This window comes from Cnephaeus nilssonii (assembly GCF_951640355.1).
Source record: "Cnephaeus nilssonii genome assembly, chromosome: 18".
NCBI classification, from domain to species: Eukaryota; Metazoa; Chordata; class Mammalia; order Chiroptera; family Vespertilionidae; genus Cnephaeus; species Cnephaeus nilssonii.
The window spans coordinates 21,062,504-21,082,607 of NC_137089.1; the positions used below are offsets into that span (position 1 = coordinate 21,062,504).

Sequence of the window (20,104 nt, forward strand, 5' to 3'; positions counted from 1 at the left end):
TATAAAGAGATCACATTTCATGAGAGTCAATAAACCACTCAACCTTGAACACCTTTTCTCTACGCTGGAATCTGGGAAGATGCTCACCCTACAGCCCTCTGAACTGAATTGGCATCTCTGCCATGATACAGGGCTCTGTAAAATGTTGATTGTAAAGTAGTAGTGTTGCAATTAGTTAGCAATAATAAAAATGTCATGCATAGAAATAAAAATTTGCCTAAGTAGACGCTAAAGAAAATGATAGGAAAATTTTTTAAAATACATATATATATATATATATATATATATATATATATATATATATATACACATACACACACACACACACATATATATATATATATATATATATATATATATATATATATATTTCTTACAGAGAAGAAGGGAGAGAGATAGAGAGTTAGAAACATTGGTGGGAGAGAAACACCAATCAGCTGCTTCCTGCACTCCCCCTACTGGGGAACGAGCCTGCAACCAAGGTACATGCCCTTGACCAGAATCGAACCCGGGACCCTTCAGTAGAATTGAACCCAAGACCCTTCAGTCCACAGGCCAACGCTTTATCCACTAAGCCAAACCAGTCAGGGCGACAAATGTGGCAATGTATAGGCACTCACCTGATAAAGGCCAAGGAGATGACATAGTCTGTGTTGACAGTGATGGTCCAGTCGCAGTCCCTGCTGTGGGGATATGGATGAGGGAAGTTTGGCGAGAGAATAAAGCCTGAAGATCCTGTTAAATTGCCTCCACAGGGTGCTTTAAATGAACAAAGAAAATCCCTTAAGTGATTAGTAAAATTTATTAGCTACCAATATACACGAAAACTGTTTTTTAAAAAGGTTTAGGAGGTTTTGTACAGACCTGACTTTTTGATAGGGCTTAATGCTTGAATATTGCATTGTCTTTGAAGAAAAACCACTTAAATAGTAAATACACACATACATGAATATATTGGATTTAGCTCCTTTTACTGGCTTCAAAAGATAAGAAAAATTACATATGGACTTATGTTCCCTTTTATTTTTTTATGTACAAAAATTGCATTGAGAAAAGGGGTAAAGATGGTTTCCCCATTGCTACTAAAAAAAAAAAAAATCTGAAGGTTACTATGAAAGTTAGAAACAAAACAAAGCAAATCAAAACCTCTAATAATAAGTGGAATACTAGGATATATGATACTTGGCCCTTTTTACATCCTCCCATTACCTTTCTATATATTTATGAAGGGTGAGCCTTTGATATAGTTAATGAGTGAGAATGGATAATTATCTGAGAATCTATATAGCACTTTATAATAAAAGACTCTTATATTGAGTGTTAAGATATTCCTAAATTCTAGTTGCCTAACTTGCTAACGAAATGGTGTAGCCCCAAACAAAGGTTTAACACTTCAGTGGATAGGCTCAAAAAGTTCTTAGTGAAACTCAGAGAACAGATTCTTTAGAAGATTATTGTTGAGGTCTATTAAACACAGCTTATGATCAGAAATATGTATCTATAGATAGATAGATATACAGAGTTAGCAGCTTCAGAAAAATAGAGAAAAAAAGATATGGAGGTCCCTGGTGGTGGAGTGGGATTATTAATAAACACACACACACACACACACACACACACACACAGAGTAGGGGGGGGGAGGAGATTCTCATGATATGTCCTACACATGATCAGCATATCAGCATTCTTCTTTTAAAATTATAGTTTTCTCAGGTATACTTTACCATTCAGTTATAAGGCATGCTTGATTCTCTGACAACATATAACTGTTTTTGAGAAGGAGGACAATTCTGGTTCTCTCTGGTAACATTTCAGATCTCTGTTATTTTGCCCGAGTCTAGACAAGCGAATTTATCAATAAAATTGTCATCTAAATTATGGATGTCCACCATTTCCTTTCTCCATGTCCCCAGATACCCTTGCCTTAGTGGTTCAGTCACCGTAGGAGACCTCAGCTCCTACTCAATGGAGAATAAATATTTTTACTTATCACCTGTGTATTTTTGTGGTATCATACGCCCAAATGCTTACTGGTTATCTCTACCTGATAGCCTATAGGTACATCAAGCACAAAAAATCCAAAATATCCAAACCCCAACTCAAAGTTGCTTCTCCTTTTGCATCCCTACGTTGTTTGATTAGCACTATCATCTCCCCTAACTAGAGATGTGAAATTCTTCACTGCATACTTGTGTCCAGTCCATTAGGAAGCACTGCAAGGACTCCACCTCACTGATCCTCATGGATACTTTTCAACCCATCTCTTCTTTCTTTGCCTGCTACCATATTTCTAGATCTGACCTTTTTATCTGCCTCCTGAATTATGGCATGGCTTCTTGTGTTCCATGCCTCTAAAATTCTCCAATTCATCTTTGCCCTATTAAAAATATCGAATCATACTATGCCCATGCATAAAATTCTGCAGTTGTTTCACAATGCCTAACAGAGAATGCCTCCTCTAGTGCGGTTTTCATAACCTAACCTCTCCAACCTTTCCAACTAATTCATTCACCACTCTAAACATATAAATATCATCAGGATGCTTATAGTTCTGAGTACTTCCATGCCTTTGCCAACACTATTTGTTTTTCCTTCTATATTTAGATAGCCCCTGCTTACATATCAAGATTCATTCTGTCTCTAGGAAGTTTTACAGAAATTTCCAGTCTAGGCTCTGTTTAAATAGTCTCCAACTCACTTTGGTGTCCATAGCAACCTCTGCTTATCTCCATTATTTCCATTACCATATTTTACTTAAAGATTCCTTTCAAGTGTCTGAATTCATCACGAATCTATTAGATAAAGACTGTGTCTTACATGTGACTAAAAAATTAAATTTTTAGTTAGGTTCCATGAAATTCTGACATTAATAATTTGTTCTGAGGGTAGTTTCTTGTGAGGCAGTTAGTTATAAGGGGATCTATTAATAACTATTTTATAATTGCCTTAATGTTTTCATCCCTCAGTTTTATTTGCTTCCACTGTCTACCTCAGCAGCCCACCCACACCAATGTCTTTGTTATTTACCTTCATATTGAGTGCTGCTACTTTCCCTCTGGCAATGTCAGAGTAATCTTCACACTGTCAATTTTGCTGGAATGAATTCTATTAAGTCTCTTAAAGTGACGTCCTTCTGTGTGTCACTTGCTATAAGGCTAACTACTTCTACATGCAAGCAAAATGCATGCTCCAGGCTCTAAAATGTAGACTTACGGAGTTCTAAAAAGTTCAGGGTTTAATCTTTGGCATAGAGTTTCCAATCATGCAGTTCTTTCTTATCAGTTTCAGAGGTCAAACTTTCTACAGCCTTAGCAATTTTTCAGACATTTTATTTTTAGGTTCTTTTCTTCCTCAGAGAAGCTCTGATGCATCTCTTCTCCTCAAGCTATCTTTTCCTACCAAAAAATAATACCCAGCACCATAATCCATACAAAAACTTCCCACAACAGTTTAAGTATGATTTAGTGTTCAACTTTTTTTTTTTTCTAGAATTAGGACTTGCTAAAATCTTGTCTACAAATGAAATTTTGTAACAGCCTATCTCAAAACTCTTCCTTTCTTTTGTATTTTAGTTTTTACTAGAATTTCAGTAAAAAGCTGTGCAATATTTTAGAATTCTAAACATAAAAACATATAATAGAGTCCTTCTAGTAATTCTAGTAAGCAACACTCTTTAACTAAGTCTAAGAATCACAATGAAGCAAGAAGTTCTACAGTAAGTTGGTGTTTTTCTATTATTCCTTACTAGGGGCCTGGTGCACAAAATTCGTGCACTGGGGGGGGCGTCCCTCAGCTCAGCCTTACCTCTCTCAGTCTGGGAGTCCTCAGGGGATGTCCTACTGACAGCTTAGGCCCGCTCCCCTAAGCCGCAGTCTGGCCTCCCTCTGCGGGAGGTGACTGGGATGATCAGGGGAAGGTGCCACCCCATTACCCCACTGCTGCTGCCACTGCTGGCCACCACAGCCACCAAGGTGTTTTCATCAACACAGACTCCAGTCCCTTCACCACGAAAAAATGTCTGTGTCCACTCCTGGCCTGCTCAAGCTGCGCCACGGTGGCTCCGGCATGCTCCCTATCTGTGTATGCTCTGGGCCTGTTCAAGCCACACCACAAGCGGCTCAGCCAGGCCCCTATCTGTGTCCGCTCCAGGCCTGCTCAAGCCACACCGCGGCGGCTCAGGCATGCCCCCTGTCTGTGTCCCTGCCCACCAGCTCCTGCCTGCGCATGCCTCCATCGGGAAAGGCCACCGCCTCCAAGGCAGCCTAATATTAGCGCTGGGCAGGCCTACGTGGGCCTCCACTGGGGTGGAAGTCCCCACCTCCATCCCCGCTCATCAGCTCCTGTACGCGCAGCCTGTTGAGCAGTTGTGACTGGAACACTGTTAGGACCAATTAGCATATTACCTCTTTATATATATACATTTACACAAAGATTCTCTCTACAAGTACTGAGTTAAATTCCAATTGGAATGTGGTATTTTTAATTTAATTGGAATGTTTTTAGGTTAACTGAGGAGTAAACAAACAAAAACTTAATTATATCAGTCTTTTTTTTCCTTTAAATATATTTCTTAATATCTATTCCTTGCTTTTATGAGTTTAAATTATGGAAATATAAATTAATTGATATTTGATTTAAAATTGTGCAGATATACATAAAGAAGTGTAAGCGAGAATAATAAAGTGTAGAGGGAGATATAGGATTTCAAGCTATGCCCTTATTTTGTGCTTTTAAAAAATGTCTCATTTTTAAAACTGATTTTCCTTTGTTATCTGCTACATTTTCTAGAACTGTCTACTTACTCTCTGGCTGTTTTGAGCTATTGAATGTGTTTTGTTTTGTACATAATTGCTCTTAAAATGCCAACATATAAAATACAAAAAAAATGTGATGGGATAAAATAAAGCTAAATAATTGAGTCCTTGAATTTGTTCACGTCTGACTGGGGTATAAAATGCTCATTTCCTATTACCATGTGAGTTAAAAAAATATGTGTAAGATGATTATTTAAATGTATTTATGAGTTGGATATAAGTAAAGAAAAATAAGGCTTTTTCTCCTAAGTGAGCTGAATTTGCTTGTGCTGAATATTATAAGAAATATAATAATAAATAACCTATGGAATCTTCTCTCAAGTTGCTTATAGTGTAAGAAGGAGAATACATAAAGAAATAAGATTTTGAGTACAGAGAACATACTTTGCTCAAAATGTATTATAAATTCAAGATGACACTAATTCTAAAATATTTAAGCTAAAAGGTTTGAGATTATAGTTTAATGTAAAAAAGGTAACAATGAGGTTGTGAAACAAAGATTAGATAGCAGGTTTTCTCACTATTTTTATTGCAAAGGTGGTACATCTTCTAACTTTTTCTCAGATCCAGCAGATATGTATCTTAATATTCTGGAGTGTAACTTGAGGATTCGAGAACAGAGCATAGAGACTGAAGGCAGAGAGTTGGAAGCATGAACAAAGCAGCTAGAAATCCTTAGATCATCAAATTCAAAACTAATATTATTTTAGAATACATGAACTGAATAAAAAGCCAAAGCTTTGAAAGTCAAGCATAAGTTCCAATAAAATGTTCTTTCTTAGAAGAAATAACCATTTAAGAGGCAAGATCAATATGGGCCATTTAAAATGTAGACTCTAAATCACTCTTTAAATATTAAAAGCAGTGGATAACTGCATTTATATAGTAGATAGAGAAGATCAGGGCTTTTCAAGAGCTCCAATTCTTAACTTGGATCTTAGAACCATTGAAAATCTAATAAAATGATGGACCTGCCCCTCAGGGGAAAATAATTATCATTTAAATAGGATCATTGTACATTTTTTGGAGGTTCATTGACCTGTGAAATCATAGACTCTTATATATAACCAATTCTAGAATACAGTTCTTACTTAATGATATTAATGCCCATTTATAACCATTTTTTATGCTTGCATAAAATTTTAATTGTTCTTTAATTCATACCTATACAGACTGGTGGGCTGGGCTGCCAGAAGTATCGATTTTCTACCTGAATGCAGGTTATTCTTTCCTCTCCTTGAAGCTCATATCCTGGGTCACATTGAAAGACAACAGTGTCCCCGGGTTCTCGTCCATCCCCATTTCGAGTTCCATTCATGGGAACACCCGGATCACGACATGCAGTGGCAACAGAACCTATCAAAAGATAGAAACAAACCTTTAGTTTTGATGGTATCATAATCAAGTCTGAATTTCCAGGAAATACAGTTTAGTACCTTCCATACATCTATGTGCTTTTAGAAAATTAACTTTAAAAAATAATTCAGCCTTTTTCATGCCTGCACAATGTATACTTTAAAATATTTTTGTTAAGTAATTTGTGTGTTAAATTATTTCAAGAAGGGACATAGCATTCCAGTAGCTAAATAATAGATTTACTCAAAATTATTAGATGCTCTGTGAAAGACACTATAAAGAGATTGAAAAGAAAGATACAGGCTGGGAGAACTTGTTTGCAAGAAATATACTCCACAAAGTGCTCATATCTAAAATAAATAAAGTCCTCTTGAAACTCAGCTAGAGAAAGATAAAATGCAGAAGAAATAATAATAAAATAACAAAACAACAATCCAGTTACAAAATAAGCAAAAAACATTTCAATGAAGATGATTCCAGATGGCACATGAAAAGATGTTCAACATCATTAGCCATTAGGGCAATGGTTCTCAACCTTTCTAATGCCGCGACCTTTAATACAGTTCCTCATGTTGGGGTGACCCTCAACCATAAAATTATTTTCGTTGCTACTTCATAACTGTAATTTTGTTTCTGTTAATGAGTTGTAATGTAAATATCTGTGTTTTCTGATTGTCTTAGGCTCTACAGCAGCAGTTCTCAACCTGTGGGACCGCTAGCAGGGTCGCCTAAGACCATCGGAAAACACAGATATTTACATTATGATTCATAACAGTAGCAAAATTACAGTTATGAAGTAGCAACGAAAATAATTTTATGGTTGAGGGTCACCACAACATGAGGAACTGTATTAAAGGGTCGTAGCATTAGAAAGTTTGAGAACCACTGCATTAGGGAAATGCAAATTTAAACCACAATGAGCAATCACTACATACCCATCAGATTGGCTAAAGTAAAAAAAAAAAAGATAATACCAAATGCTGGCAAAATTCTGGAGAATATTGTATTACTTATACATTGCTGGTGGGCATGTAAAATGGTATAGCCACTCTGAAAAGAAGTATGGCAGTTTCTAGCAAAATTAAATGTGTTTACCATACAACCCAATAATTGCACACTTGCACATTTACCCTAGATAAATAAAAACTATCTACACTAATAAAAGAGAAATATTCAAATTGACTGTACCTTCGTGATGCCCACCAGCCAATCAGGAGCGAGTATGCAAATTAACCCAACAAAGATGGTGGGTTAATTTGCATATACAGGCGCTGAGCGGCTGGGGGCAGGACATTTGCGTCGTTGCCATAGTGACAACGCAGGCATTCCGCACTGACCCAGCTGCTCCGGGTCTCTGGGCAGTGTGGGAAGGCGGGAGGGCAGCTCCGGCCGGAGCGAAGGCAGTGCCGCCAGCCAGGGGAAAGAAGGCCCATTCTTGCACAAATCTTCGTGCATTGGGCCTCTAGTGTTCACATGAAAACATGAACACAAATGTTCCTAGCAGCTTTATTTATAGTAGTTGAAAACTAGGAACAACCCAAATGCCTTTCAAAAGGTGAATAATTAAACTAACTGTGGGAAATTCATACTGGTATCATACAACAGAGGTGGGCAAAAGTAGGTTTCCAGTTGTGAGTACACAAAACAGCTTACTTTTGTATTATTATTTTTAATTAATCATTGTGTGTTCCATATGAACAACTATAAACCTACTTTTGCCCACCCCTGTATTACTCAGCAATAAAAAAGAATGATGATACACATGATAACTTGGGTAGATCTGAAGGGAATTAACCTGAGTGAAAAAAATGCACTACCAAAAGGTTATATACTATTTCACTTAATCTATATAACATTCTTGAAATGACAAAATTATGGGATCAGAAACAGGTTAGTAGTTATCAGGGACTGTAGGGATAGAAGATGGAGGGGGATGACTGTGGCAATAAAAGAGTACCGTAAGAGATTATTGTGATGAACTGTACTGTATCTTGATGTATTGATGGTGGTCTCACAAGTCTACACAGAGCTAAATAAACACAAACAATTATATGTAAAACTAATAAAATCTAAATAAGATTGGTGGATTGTATGTCAAGTTTCTGGTTGTTATATAGTTGTTATAGTTATGCAAAAAGTTGTCATTGAGGTAAACTGGGTGAACAGTATATAGGATCTGTCTTTATTATTTCTTACAATTGCAGGTAAATCTAAAATTATCTAAAAGTTAAAAAAAAGTTTAAATGTATCAGTAGAAAAGAGAAGTATAAGACCATAGGAAAGTAACCACAGTATTTTCTATACACAGTAAATGGCACATTTAATTATGGAATTAGCTCCAATTATTCAGGTTAAAGAAATAAAATATTATTTAGAATTATCACAAAGTAGATTTACCCTAAAGCATATGCCAATTAAGTATCAAGACAAAGAAGCTATTAAATTTTCCATTTAAACTGTTCTTAAATTATATTTACAAATGTAGGATTCAGCACTTGAACAAATTACTTTTATAAATTGTGTATTGAAATAATGAGATAAATTGCTGGATTACAGACACATAACTGATATTCACTCATTCATTTACTTTCTGACTTAATATTTTCCTGTCGTGGTAGGTGGTAGCCATACAAAGAAGAAACAAGCAGATGCAAATAGAATTGAACATACATCAGATATTTTTGTATAGTGGTGGTACTGACTAGCACATTCTATTGTATACATTCTTATTTGGTAGGTAGGTAGATAGGTAGATAGACAGATAAATAAATGAGTCAATGGATTAATCAATCTATTAAATGTTGAACTCATATTAGAGAATATCAAGGGTAGTGAGATAGGATCTTGATTCCAATTTCTACATGAGTGTGTTCTGTATAATCATCTGTGTTCCTTGGCAGTCTCCATCATGCGTTACAGGGCCGGGGCAATTATAGCCTTTCAATATTGATAGTTTTTGTAAAATGCTTTTGTGATAAACTCAGTCATTATGTTTTTCTTGAAGTGCTCTGGGATGGTTTTCACCAAAACTAAAGCTGATCTATAGATTGGTTTTGCAATATATAAGTGGAAAGTGATGTTCTACACACAGATTTACATTTTATTGAAAAGAAGTGACAGAAATGTGCTATTAAACTGAAGTTCAGCTTTTAAATTGAAAAATAGAAATAATATAAATATATGAGAAAACTTCATTTTTTGAGACTTCCCATGTGCTGGACTATGTGTCTGCAAGAAGCTTAAACCTTAATAACTTTCTCATAAGCAAAAATATACATATAACAAAGTTACAAAAGCATACTGAAATTAGTCAGTATAATCGTGTCTTAGGTGAATTTGAGGGGGAAATATGTTTTTACCCTTCTGTCAGATTTTCTGTGCTTAAATATTTAAGTGAAACCAAGTAGCTATAATAACATGTATAATATGCAAAATGACAGTTAATATATGTAAAAATATGCATTTCCTTTTGGGTTTGGTTTATTTGAAGAAAGAGAGGTGGTTGACCCCTATTGTTCCTTTTTCTCTTAATAAACAAATTAGTAGTAAGATTTTAAGGCACAATGAATTTCATATCGCTGAATAAATGATATTATCAAAGCAGGAGAAACTAGGTTTTAGACTCTATTGTAGTAAGAAAGGAAGATTGACCAAGTTGTATAAATTTCCTGAATTTTAGCTGCCTCAACTATAAAATTGGCAGAGTAATATTTTACCTGCCTGATTTAGTATCATATAAAATCCTAAAGTTCTATTCTAACAACTGTATTGAATAATTTTTTAAGAAAACTGAAATAAAAATATTAAACCACTATATTTTACTATTCATTGTGTAGTTTGTCTGAAAATGAAGTAGTTTTATATATTTTTGCAGTATCAGGAGACCAGAGAAGTCGTAGCCCAAATTTGATATTCACAAGGCCTTACATTCCTCTCTTCTAGTTTTATTTCCTTCTAATTCTGTATTGATTAAGAAATGACACTATATTCTAGATTTCTATAAGGAAATCAAGTTGGGTAATGGGAATACTTAACCTGGAAGGAAATCCCATCCAGAGTCAAATCAATCAGAAAATATTTGAAATGCAGATGGTAACCTAGAGGTGGATTTCACCCTGGAGAATTTTGACCTTGATTGAGCCCTTGCTTTGTACAAGATCCATCAATTTTATAAAGAATGTTCAACATCATTATGAGGCCTATATTCTGCCAGCTACCCAGGAATGTGGCTATCTTTAGAATTTCATTATGTTTCTAAGGATACACTTAATGATATGGCAAGTCAGGTTAAAGTAAATGGCAGCATGACAGAGTCATTTCCATCAACTCAGGAGGGAAACCGAGCAAAGGAGATGCAAAAGAAACCTCAAAGTCAATGTTGTAATATACTTCCAAGTATACAAAAACCTCTTTCATTAAAGACATGTTTATTAATTTATTTCACCAGAAAATTGTTTACCGACAATGAAGCAGGTATTATACGTAATATTGGAGATATATTTTAATATGAGAAAACATCTCCCTACTTTCATTATTATGCTCCAATTAGTGGGGGTAAAATTACTGATATAATTTTTGTAGAATCAAAAGGCCCTGACCAGTGTGGTTGGTCGTGGTCCTGGAAAGTTGCGAGTTTGAATCCTGGTCAGGAAACAGGATTGCAGACTCAGTCCCCAATGGGGGGATGTACAGGAGGCAGCTGATCAATGTTTCTCTTTCTCCTGACCTCTCCCTCTCATTTCTTCTCTCTCTCAAAATCAATTAAAAGATCTTTTTAAAAAGTGTGCATGCTAGTTTGAAGACTGTCAAAATGACCTATACAGAAAACTGATTTCATATCTAAAGATTATAAAAGATAGTATCTATAAAGGTCTAATTTGAGATAGAATTCTAATACTTGGAGATCACCAGAATAAATTAGCAAAATCAAAGAAAAAAACACATAAAATCCTTTTACGTTATTTCTGATAGGCAGTACATAAATAGCATGAGTGTGCTTTTAAGTTTACCTTATTATTTTTTCTTCTATCCAATCAGATTCATTTAACATTCACTAAGTACTAAGTACCAAGCACAGGACCAAGTTTTAGGGATATAAATATCAACAGATTAACACTCTTGACCTTCAAAGTAAAACAATATAAGAGAAACAGCAGATGTGTACATGGCTTTAGTATAATAAAATGGTTATTAAAATCAGGTGACTTTTTGCCATTCAAACTGAAAAATTCTGGTAATGAAAAAGGAAGCTAAAAGAATTTAAATTATGCAATAAAAATATGTAATTACTAACAGAATTGGTAATATATTGATGAACACTTCAAAATAGTTATCTATACAAAAGCTATTTTAAAAATAAAATAATTTCTAAAAAATTCCCATATATTATTATTGTACACAACAAAACATTATTTATCTGAATTACCTAAACATTAAAAATAATGGAAGCAAAATAATTATTTGTAGTACAACCAATTTTAAAATTTGTTTCTTAGACATATTTAGTGCCTTTTTACTCTCTTTCTGAGGAATTGTTTTTCCCATATTCTTATTTTATTAATATTGTGATAGGTGTTTTTAATACATTTTAAATTGTTGGTAAATGCAACTGATGTCTCTTATTTTTAATTAAGAAAAGATTTTCTTTGTAGGCACTGAGGTATCTAAATATAGGGCTATTTTTTTTTTAATGTTGGAAAATTTTATTTAGATTTTTTACAACAGCAATGTGTACTAGTATGTAATTCAGCTCAAATATTTTCACAGACACTGAGTGTTTACTTTTCAGAATACCTTTTGTTGACAATTTGTATGGTAATGTTATCATTGTAATTCGCTAGTTAACACTAATTCGTAAAGAAAGCAAAGGGAAGTGAGATACTATAAATATGGTCACCTGGGAAGCTTCACCAAGAAGCTACAGCTTCACACAGCATTGTTCCTCCAAGAGGATTAACACCCCTCCCTTCCCCCAACTGGTACTGGATTGTTGGGGGAAGAAGGGAGAGAGAAGCACATGTGCAGTAGAAGTCAGGGGGGCACAGGGGCGGTACTTGCCTGTCAGTCTAGCCTGGGGAACAATGGATTGGCTAGGGGATGGACCCCATCAGAAGTGTGTGGAATATTGAAAAGTTCTTTGGTGAGTTTGAAGAAGCTCCTGGTTAAAATTCCCCAGACCAAGAGTTCCCTCTCTCTTGTTTGCTCTTGTGCTCTTGTTCTTGCTCTTACTCTTGTTTGCTCTTACTCTGTGACCTGGACTCACCTGTGCGCTCACCTGTTCTCTCTCCATAGCCATGTGGCCTTAGCAGCTGCCTGGCCCATGGCTGTGTGGACCCCACGTGCAATGCACTACAGCTGGGAACCCAAGCTAAGCTAGCCAGGTGCTGGACTGGACTGGACTTTAATATGGAGCAGAAGCAATGGCCAGTGGCCTTTATTCTGACCCTGCTGAAGGTACTGTTGGAATTTTTCCCTGGTGGGATGGACAGAGATGGGACCTTGGAGGGGCCCTCCTTTAATTTTACATCATCAGCAAAGCATTCCAGGAAATCCTCTCCTCCTGTAGGAGCCTTAGGAAATTCATTTCCTCGCAGCACCCCAAGAACCCCACTTCCACCGGTAACAGTAATGATTTTACTATTAACAGTGACAAGTCAGTATTTCACATTTTGATAGCAGCCTTCAACATAAGAGCAAAGTACCTGGCAAACATTCTCATTGGTGTTATTGATGGCTTAGATTAATAGGGCACCTTTCTGTCGAAGAGGTCAATAATCTCTACATCAAGCATGTCAAACTCGCAGCCCGTGGGCCGCATGTAGCCCACAATGGATATTTTTGCGGCCTAGCCAATATAATGGTGTGAGCAGTTATTTACAATTATGAAAGGAAATAAGTCTCTTGTCAGGTCCAGAATTACTGACATTCACCTTGGGTCAGTTTTGAAAGTAATCATTGTGAACACTATTTCCCCCGAAGTAGGAAAGACAGTAGCAGAGAAGAGATGCCAAGTGTCAGAAAGAAAACATTAATTTTATCATCGCTCTTGTTCTTTTTCTTTATACTATACTTTTTGAAATAAACCTACGTTTCTATGAAAATTGAAGTCTTTTTCTTTCTTTTTTTTTTTTTTTTGCGGCCCACATAAACTTAAACCTTGTATATTTGGCCCATGTTAGCCTTTGAGTTCAACATTCTTGCTCTACATGAACTATGTTTTATATCACACAGTTTTTTGTTGTTTTTTTAAATTACGTTGCTTTCAATATTATTTTATACTAGAGGCCTGGTGCACGAAATTCGTGCACGGGGGCGTGGGGTGTCCCTCAGCCCATCCTGCACCCTCTCCAATATGGGACCCCTCGAGGGATGTCCAACTGCCTACCGGGATCGGGCCTGAACAGGCAGTCGGACATCTCTTTCACAACCCAGGACTGCTGGCTCCCAACTGCTCGCCTACCTGCCTTCCTGATTGCCCCTAACCACTTCTGCCTGCCAGCCTGATCACCCACTAACCACTTCCTGCCAGTCTGATTGATGCCTAACTGCTCCCCTGCCAACCTGATTGTCCCTAACTGCCCTCCCCTGCCAGTCTGGTCACCCCTAACTGCCCGCCCCTGCTGACCTGGTCACCCCCAACTGCCCTCCCCTGCAGGCCTGGTCTCCCCCAACTGCCCTCCCCTGCAGGCCTGGTCTTAGTTTCAACTTGTGCAAGGATAAGTTTGTTTGATATTTTTGTTGATCTCTCCTTGTGATCTTCTTGACAGAACCTTCAGGTGAACTGACTGACCTTCCTTTTGGACATCTTGGGGGAATCAGCTTTCCTAAGAAATGAATATTCAGTACATATTTTTTCATTAAACTTGTACTTTAAAAAATACTACTGCTGCCATAAATATCTGTTGCAAAATAATCTTTTAAATACTTCTATGATAAAATCAATAGTTTTGGTTTTACCCCATAAAGTAACAAATACACATATGCAAGAGCATTCAGACTATATTGTCAAATTTAAAAAAAAATGATAACAGCCAACACAACAATAGTCATCCAATATGAATGAATCAAAATCATACCTGCCCAGCCAATGTGATTCTGTGGTTGAGCATCAACCTATGAACCAGGAGGGCAAGGTTAGATTCCTGGTCAGGGCACATGCTTGGGTTGCAGGCTCAATCCCCAGTAGGGGGAGTGCAGGAGGCAGCCAATCAATGATTCTCTCTCATCATTGATGTTTCTCTCTCTCTCTCTCTCTCTCTCTCTCTCTCTCTCTCTCTCTCTCTCTCTTTCTCTCTGAAATCAATAAACATATATTTTAAAAAAATCACACCTATTTTTTGTAAGTTCGGCAAATAACCTATTTTTTGGTGTGCCACAGACTTTTAGTCACTAGTTTATTTGTGCCATGAGATGAAAGGTTGAAAATTACAGCTCCAGAGCTCTACAGCACATCTGCTGAGCCTCTATTTCCACGCACAATTCCCACTAATTCCGCCAATTCATGGCCTGACACCTTTATGAAGCTTTCAAACAACAGCACAGACTAGGAGATAACTTGCTTTTATACTACTCAATAGCTGGCAGGGCAGCATCATCTAAAGCTTCTCCCACTACCACCCAGGATCAGAATGGGTTAGGTGTTCCTATCTGAGAATAGTTCATTTCATCTACAAGCGCCCTGTATGCTATCCTTGAAAGGCAAGTGTGAATAACCTAGCATCTGGAAAAGACTGAGAAACAGAGAGGAGTTACCAGTTTTTGTCTTTCAAATTGAACCAAGTATTATAATTACTCTGAGCACTGCAAACGTATTTCACATACTACTGGGTGAGATTGAATACAAATAGAGAGCTAATAAGTATGTTTTGACTATTTTAATAGAACTATTAATAATGATACTTGGTTTTTTAAAAGAAATGGAAAATACAGGCCATATGCCAAACCAGCCAGGATGCCAGGACAACAGGCCTAAGCCAGGACGTCCAGGGCAAACTGGGACATATGACCATTCTAAGATGACATGCGCACAGTGTCAGAGCACTGCAGATATGGTAGTGATTAATTAGGAGTTCATTGGTACCAGAAGTATCATTTGACCTGGGCTTTGGACAATGACTAATAATTTATAGATTTTGAATGTGGGCATTAGTGTTCCAGGAATATGGGAGAGAGTTTTCAAAAGAAGCAGAAATGTGAAACGACACGTCGTGGTGTTAATGACTGGACGCGTGTACAGGAATAATGAGGGATGAAGCTGGCAGGTAGTTGGGATGCAGATTGCGAAGGATTTCAATGTAATCCCAAAGTTTTGAGCTTATGACCGTGTGGCAAATAAAGTATTTTAAATAGAGAAGTGATGTCAGGTGGAAAGGTAGAAACACTACACTAATGAAGTAAGTAGCTGGTAGACGTCTGTGCCAGAAATGCAAGCAGTAATGAGAATGGGAACATGGGCAGGGGCACTGCAGTCCTTTGAGGCTGGGAGCCATCAGCGTCTCATGGTTAAGGATCCGTTTCCTTGAGAATTTTAAACAGTACATTTTGTATTACCCAGCAGGGGTAGATTCTTAAGAGAGAGGTCAAAGACTGAGGAGCACAGAAAATACTCTGTCAAAATCAACTATTCTGTGGGCAAACGACAGCACGATCCTCTGAGATGTCCTCCCTGTGGAACTAAAGTGAGACAAGCAGATTACAATGTAAGCAGCGGATAGAGAGGCTGACTGCTGAGACCAAGGACGCCACGTAGGACAGCATGAGGTGCAATGTCAGACTTAAGTAGCTCTGATTAAGCAAAAGTGCCTTGCAGACTATAATACCAGGCAGTGTAACCACAGACTACAAAGAATGAATAGATCGTGGAATAGAAGGCATGCGGCTGCGGATAGTGGCTTGATGATGATGATGAAGTTGGTATGTGACCTACATTTCAGTTTGGTTCACTTTGTACCAAGTTCAGGGAAATACATTTCATTGGTTGCATTTTGTCACTTAAGACTGATCTGCTACCACCGCCAGACTCTTTTCTTTATTATTATTATTTGACACTCAATAAACCACAGCTATTTGCTCAGAACAGGAATGCACATGGTGACAGTGAGGAGAATGAGGACAGAATAAAAGTCTGACAATTAAAATGACACATCATGATTTGGCCACAACTGTCCTTGTTTTATGCCTGTTGTCCAGCTTAATTTTTAATAGTTTCTCCTTTTACTCTCAAAAACTAGATTAGTAAAATAAACCATATAACCATCCCAAACATGATCTTTGTTCTTTATAAAGATTTAGGGAGACAAAGGAACCCAAAATATCCTTGGAGAGCAAATGTCACATAATTCAAGTATCTTCAGGACAATGAATTGTTAAACAGTTTATTCTCATCTTTATTTGGAAATAAATCACAGCTGGTGCCTGGGGCATGGGCTTGACTATGTTTAATAAAGAAAGTTCAGAAAATGTTTTAAAAGAGTTATAAACATTAAAAATGTTTAATTAAGTGGTCAGAAAATGTTTTTTAGAGAGAGGTCTTGGTGCTGAGTCTGTGAGAATGAGCAAGACTGAAGCATAAGAGAGCAGACAGAGAAACCTTTAAGGTGGAAGAAGGTTTAGACACAGAAGCAGTACAGCGTGTGTGTTGTGTGCGTGTGTGTGTGTGTGTGTGTATTTGTGAAACTAAGATTTGCCTCAGTGAAAGGGAAGGCACAACTGAGAAATAATTGGTGATAAATATGTTTAGAATATGATCCTTAAAGAACAAATGAATGAATGAACCGATGAGTAACATGAGATAAATTTATCCAGGAAAGAGGACTTTAGCAAGGGCCCTAAAGGGGCAAACTGACCTACAAGCCAAATTTGACCTAAAGTAGTGGTTTATTGGCCTATATAGTCTGTTAACATTCCTTTAAGTGTAGTTGTTTTCCTTGAAAATTAGATGACTTTACACAAAATTACCCATTTCAGGTTCCACTTTAACCTGTCTTGCTACAGGACAAAATGATGATAGGGAGGAAGGGCAGCTGTCCTTGTAAATGGGTATGTGTGCACTTCAGCTTTCTCTTTCCTCCTCCCTGTTTCACCTGTATGAATCTGCCTTCCAAAGTGTGACCTTAGATGTGGTACTTGGGAGCATAATCAGAAGCACAGCTGATTAAATAGTAGAACTTCATTGTGACTAATAATATGTAAGTAAGAGCTTCCTATTTCCTCTTAGCATATTAATACATGTATCTAAATAATAATGACAGCATGCCCAGCCAGCATTGCTCAGTGGTTGACAGTCGACCTATGAACCAGGAGGTGATGGTTTAATTCCTGGTCAGGGCACATGCCTGGGTTACGGGCTTGATCCCCAGTATGGGGTGTGCAGGAGGCAGCTAACCAATGATTCTCTCTCATCACTGATCTTCTATCTCTCTCTCTCTTGCTCTCTTCCTCTCTGAAACCAATAAAAATATATTTAAAAATAAATAATAATGACAGCATAATAATAATAACTACCAAGCATATACTATGCTCCAGACATAGTGTGGAGTTCCTTTCAAACACATATGGATTTGAGTCACAGCTCCAGGCACTGCTAGCAGTTGACCTTGAACAAATTAACTCACTCTCTAAACCTCTGACTATTTATTTGGAAAGTGGGAGTGACATATCATATCTCATATGGCTTTTGTGAGAATGAAATGAATGAGATCATGTATATAAAACACTTAACATGGTTCTTGACATACAAATAAGAACTTACTCATTAAAATAATATTTTCAAATTTGAAATCTGGGCACTGGGAAAGCTGTGTAAGCATGATTTACAGAAGACCTACCACCAAGAGACTACTTTTCAATGATTGATGCTATTCACAATATATTAACCCTCAAAGGAATTTTACTTTAATGGATGGGTTTTCAGTCTCAGATCAGTAGTACAAATTTCTATGCATCTTAAGAGTATTATGAAGGCAGATTTAGTAAAGATCTGGTATTATGCACATTGTTTTGATAACTTGAATATGCCTGACAAATATAATAAATGTAAAGATGCATTGCTAATTTTACAGAAAAAGCTGCATTAAAAATTCCCCAAAACTCATATGGAACAGCCTGTTTCCCTTAACACGTGGACTTGGCATTCACAAACACTAGCCTGAGGCACAAGCATGAGTGTTTTCAGATATTTAATCACAATGACCATTTAAGTGTAAAAATGTATATTACTAACTTAAGGTAAAGGAAAGGAGCACTGTTAGTTTCCAAACTACAATTCGAACTGAAATTGGACAGCAGTCATGAACAGTTCTCTGATAAATTGTCCCTAACTTCAAAAAGAGAGAGATAAACAGCAGAGAACAGAAGACATAAAAATGAAAAAATGTTTGGTGTTTTAGAATTAGAAGCCATTTCTGTTCACCAATTACAAACACTTTTTCTTATTTTTCATACATTTTTCAAAAGATGTGAATTTAAAGAGCAAATTTACAAATATTGACTCTTCTACACTGATTTATATCTTTCACACAAGCTTGGCTTATATACAATACAAAACAATTCATTTCTGTTAGTTAATTATGTCAAACAACTGTGTTCCCTGAACAAAAAGTCCACCAATTGTTTAAATGTATTAACTAGTCACTTATCTAAAGCAATATATTTTGTGGAGAGTCAAATTTCAAAAGTCCTTCATGCTTTTTCCATTTTTTTCAAAGGATTTCAACTTTACATTTATTCATATAATGATAATAGTGAATTGGGCACAAACTATCTACTCAATACCAAGTACTATGCACATGTAACCATGTTACATCTTAATAACTTATTTATGGGATGAGCATTATTATTCCTATGTGTAACAGAATACTCAGCCTCAGATGATGAGGTAAGGTGCCCAAATTAGTAAGGAGCTGGAGTTTTAATTCAGGGCCATTTGAAGAATACTGGTTTGCACTCTTTTTATAGATGATCTTGGAAATTTGGATAGATTTCTGTTAATAATTTTTTTAAAACAGATACAATGAAAAAATCCATCAGATAATATTCGTAAAGAGACAATGTGTGTTGGCAATAAAATAAAAAAATAGCAATTAAAATTTTTAAGTTTTCATTTATTTTTCTCCAGCCACTAAAACAAAATTCCTTTGACAGAACAATATATATTTAGTCATGCATCAGTGTCTTGGGAAAAAAAACACACACACAGATGAGCGATGGACACTGGTAATTACTTATGCATGGTATTTTCCTGTTATAGGCAATTTTTAATTTAAAAGGAGATCTAAACTATTTTGTTAAGTATATCTGTAAATATAAAATTAAAAATTAAAAATTAAATGTAAATCCAGATTGCAAGTTTTTGTAATATAACTATTTCATTTGCTGAATAATTATACCACCACTTATATTTTAAGGAAAATTGGTTTGCCAATTGAAGAGACAGTCTCAGCAATTAATATATTTACTTGAAACTAATTGCATTTCTTTTTTCCAAATATATTTTACTTGAACTGCAGATTAAGAAGATCCGGTAAGAATATTTAAAGTCATTAAAGTTTCAGCAGTAAAGTTAACAGAACTATTTGAATAGCATTCCTCATTTGCATGTAAGAAATAAAATAGTAACTCACTTGAAAACTGAATTGCAAATCCAGATTTGCTGATATAAAAATCCGTGTCAAACTGGATGGTTACAATGTTGAGGGTGCTATGGATTCCTTCAGGAATAAGAGATCCACTAATTTCCTTTAAAAGCATTTCATTTTCTGGTGGACCATCCCAAACTCGCAGTATATCATGTGATGCTTCCGTATCGAAAGCAAGAAACTGTAGGCTGTGGGAGAAACATATCTGTTTGATAATTTTAAGTACAAATTCTGTTTTAAATAAAGAATATAACACATATGCATATTTGCTCTTATTAATTATTCCTTTTATTTTACCAG

At 36.3% G+C, this 20,104-nt stretch overlaps 1 protein-coding gene across 3 annotated transcripts in view; it reads right to left on the bottom strand.

Annotated features, from left to right (window-relative positions):
* CSMD3 (CUB and Sushi multiple domains 3) overlaps positions 1 to 20,104 on the bottom strand; it is a gene marked incomplete at both ends in the record, with an annotated part of 911,147 nt that overhangs the window by 252,264 nt on the left and 638,779 nt on the right. For all 3 annotated transcript variants that reach the window (XM_079795927.1, XM_079795926.1, XM_079795925.1), the window contains 3 exons: positions 621 to 759; positions 5,979 to 6,170; positions 19,790 to 19,992. In XM_079795927.1, coding sequence (XP_079652053.1) covers positions 621 to 759; positions 5,979 to 6,170; positions 19,790 to 19,992 — 534 coding nt within the window. The remainder of the gene's footprint in view (positions 1 to 620; positions 760 to 5,978; positions 6,171 to 19,789; positions 19,993 to 20,104) is intronic.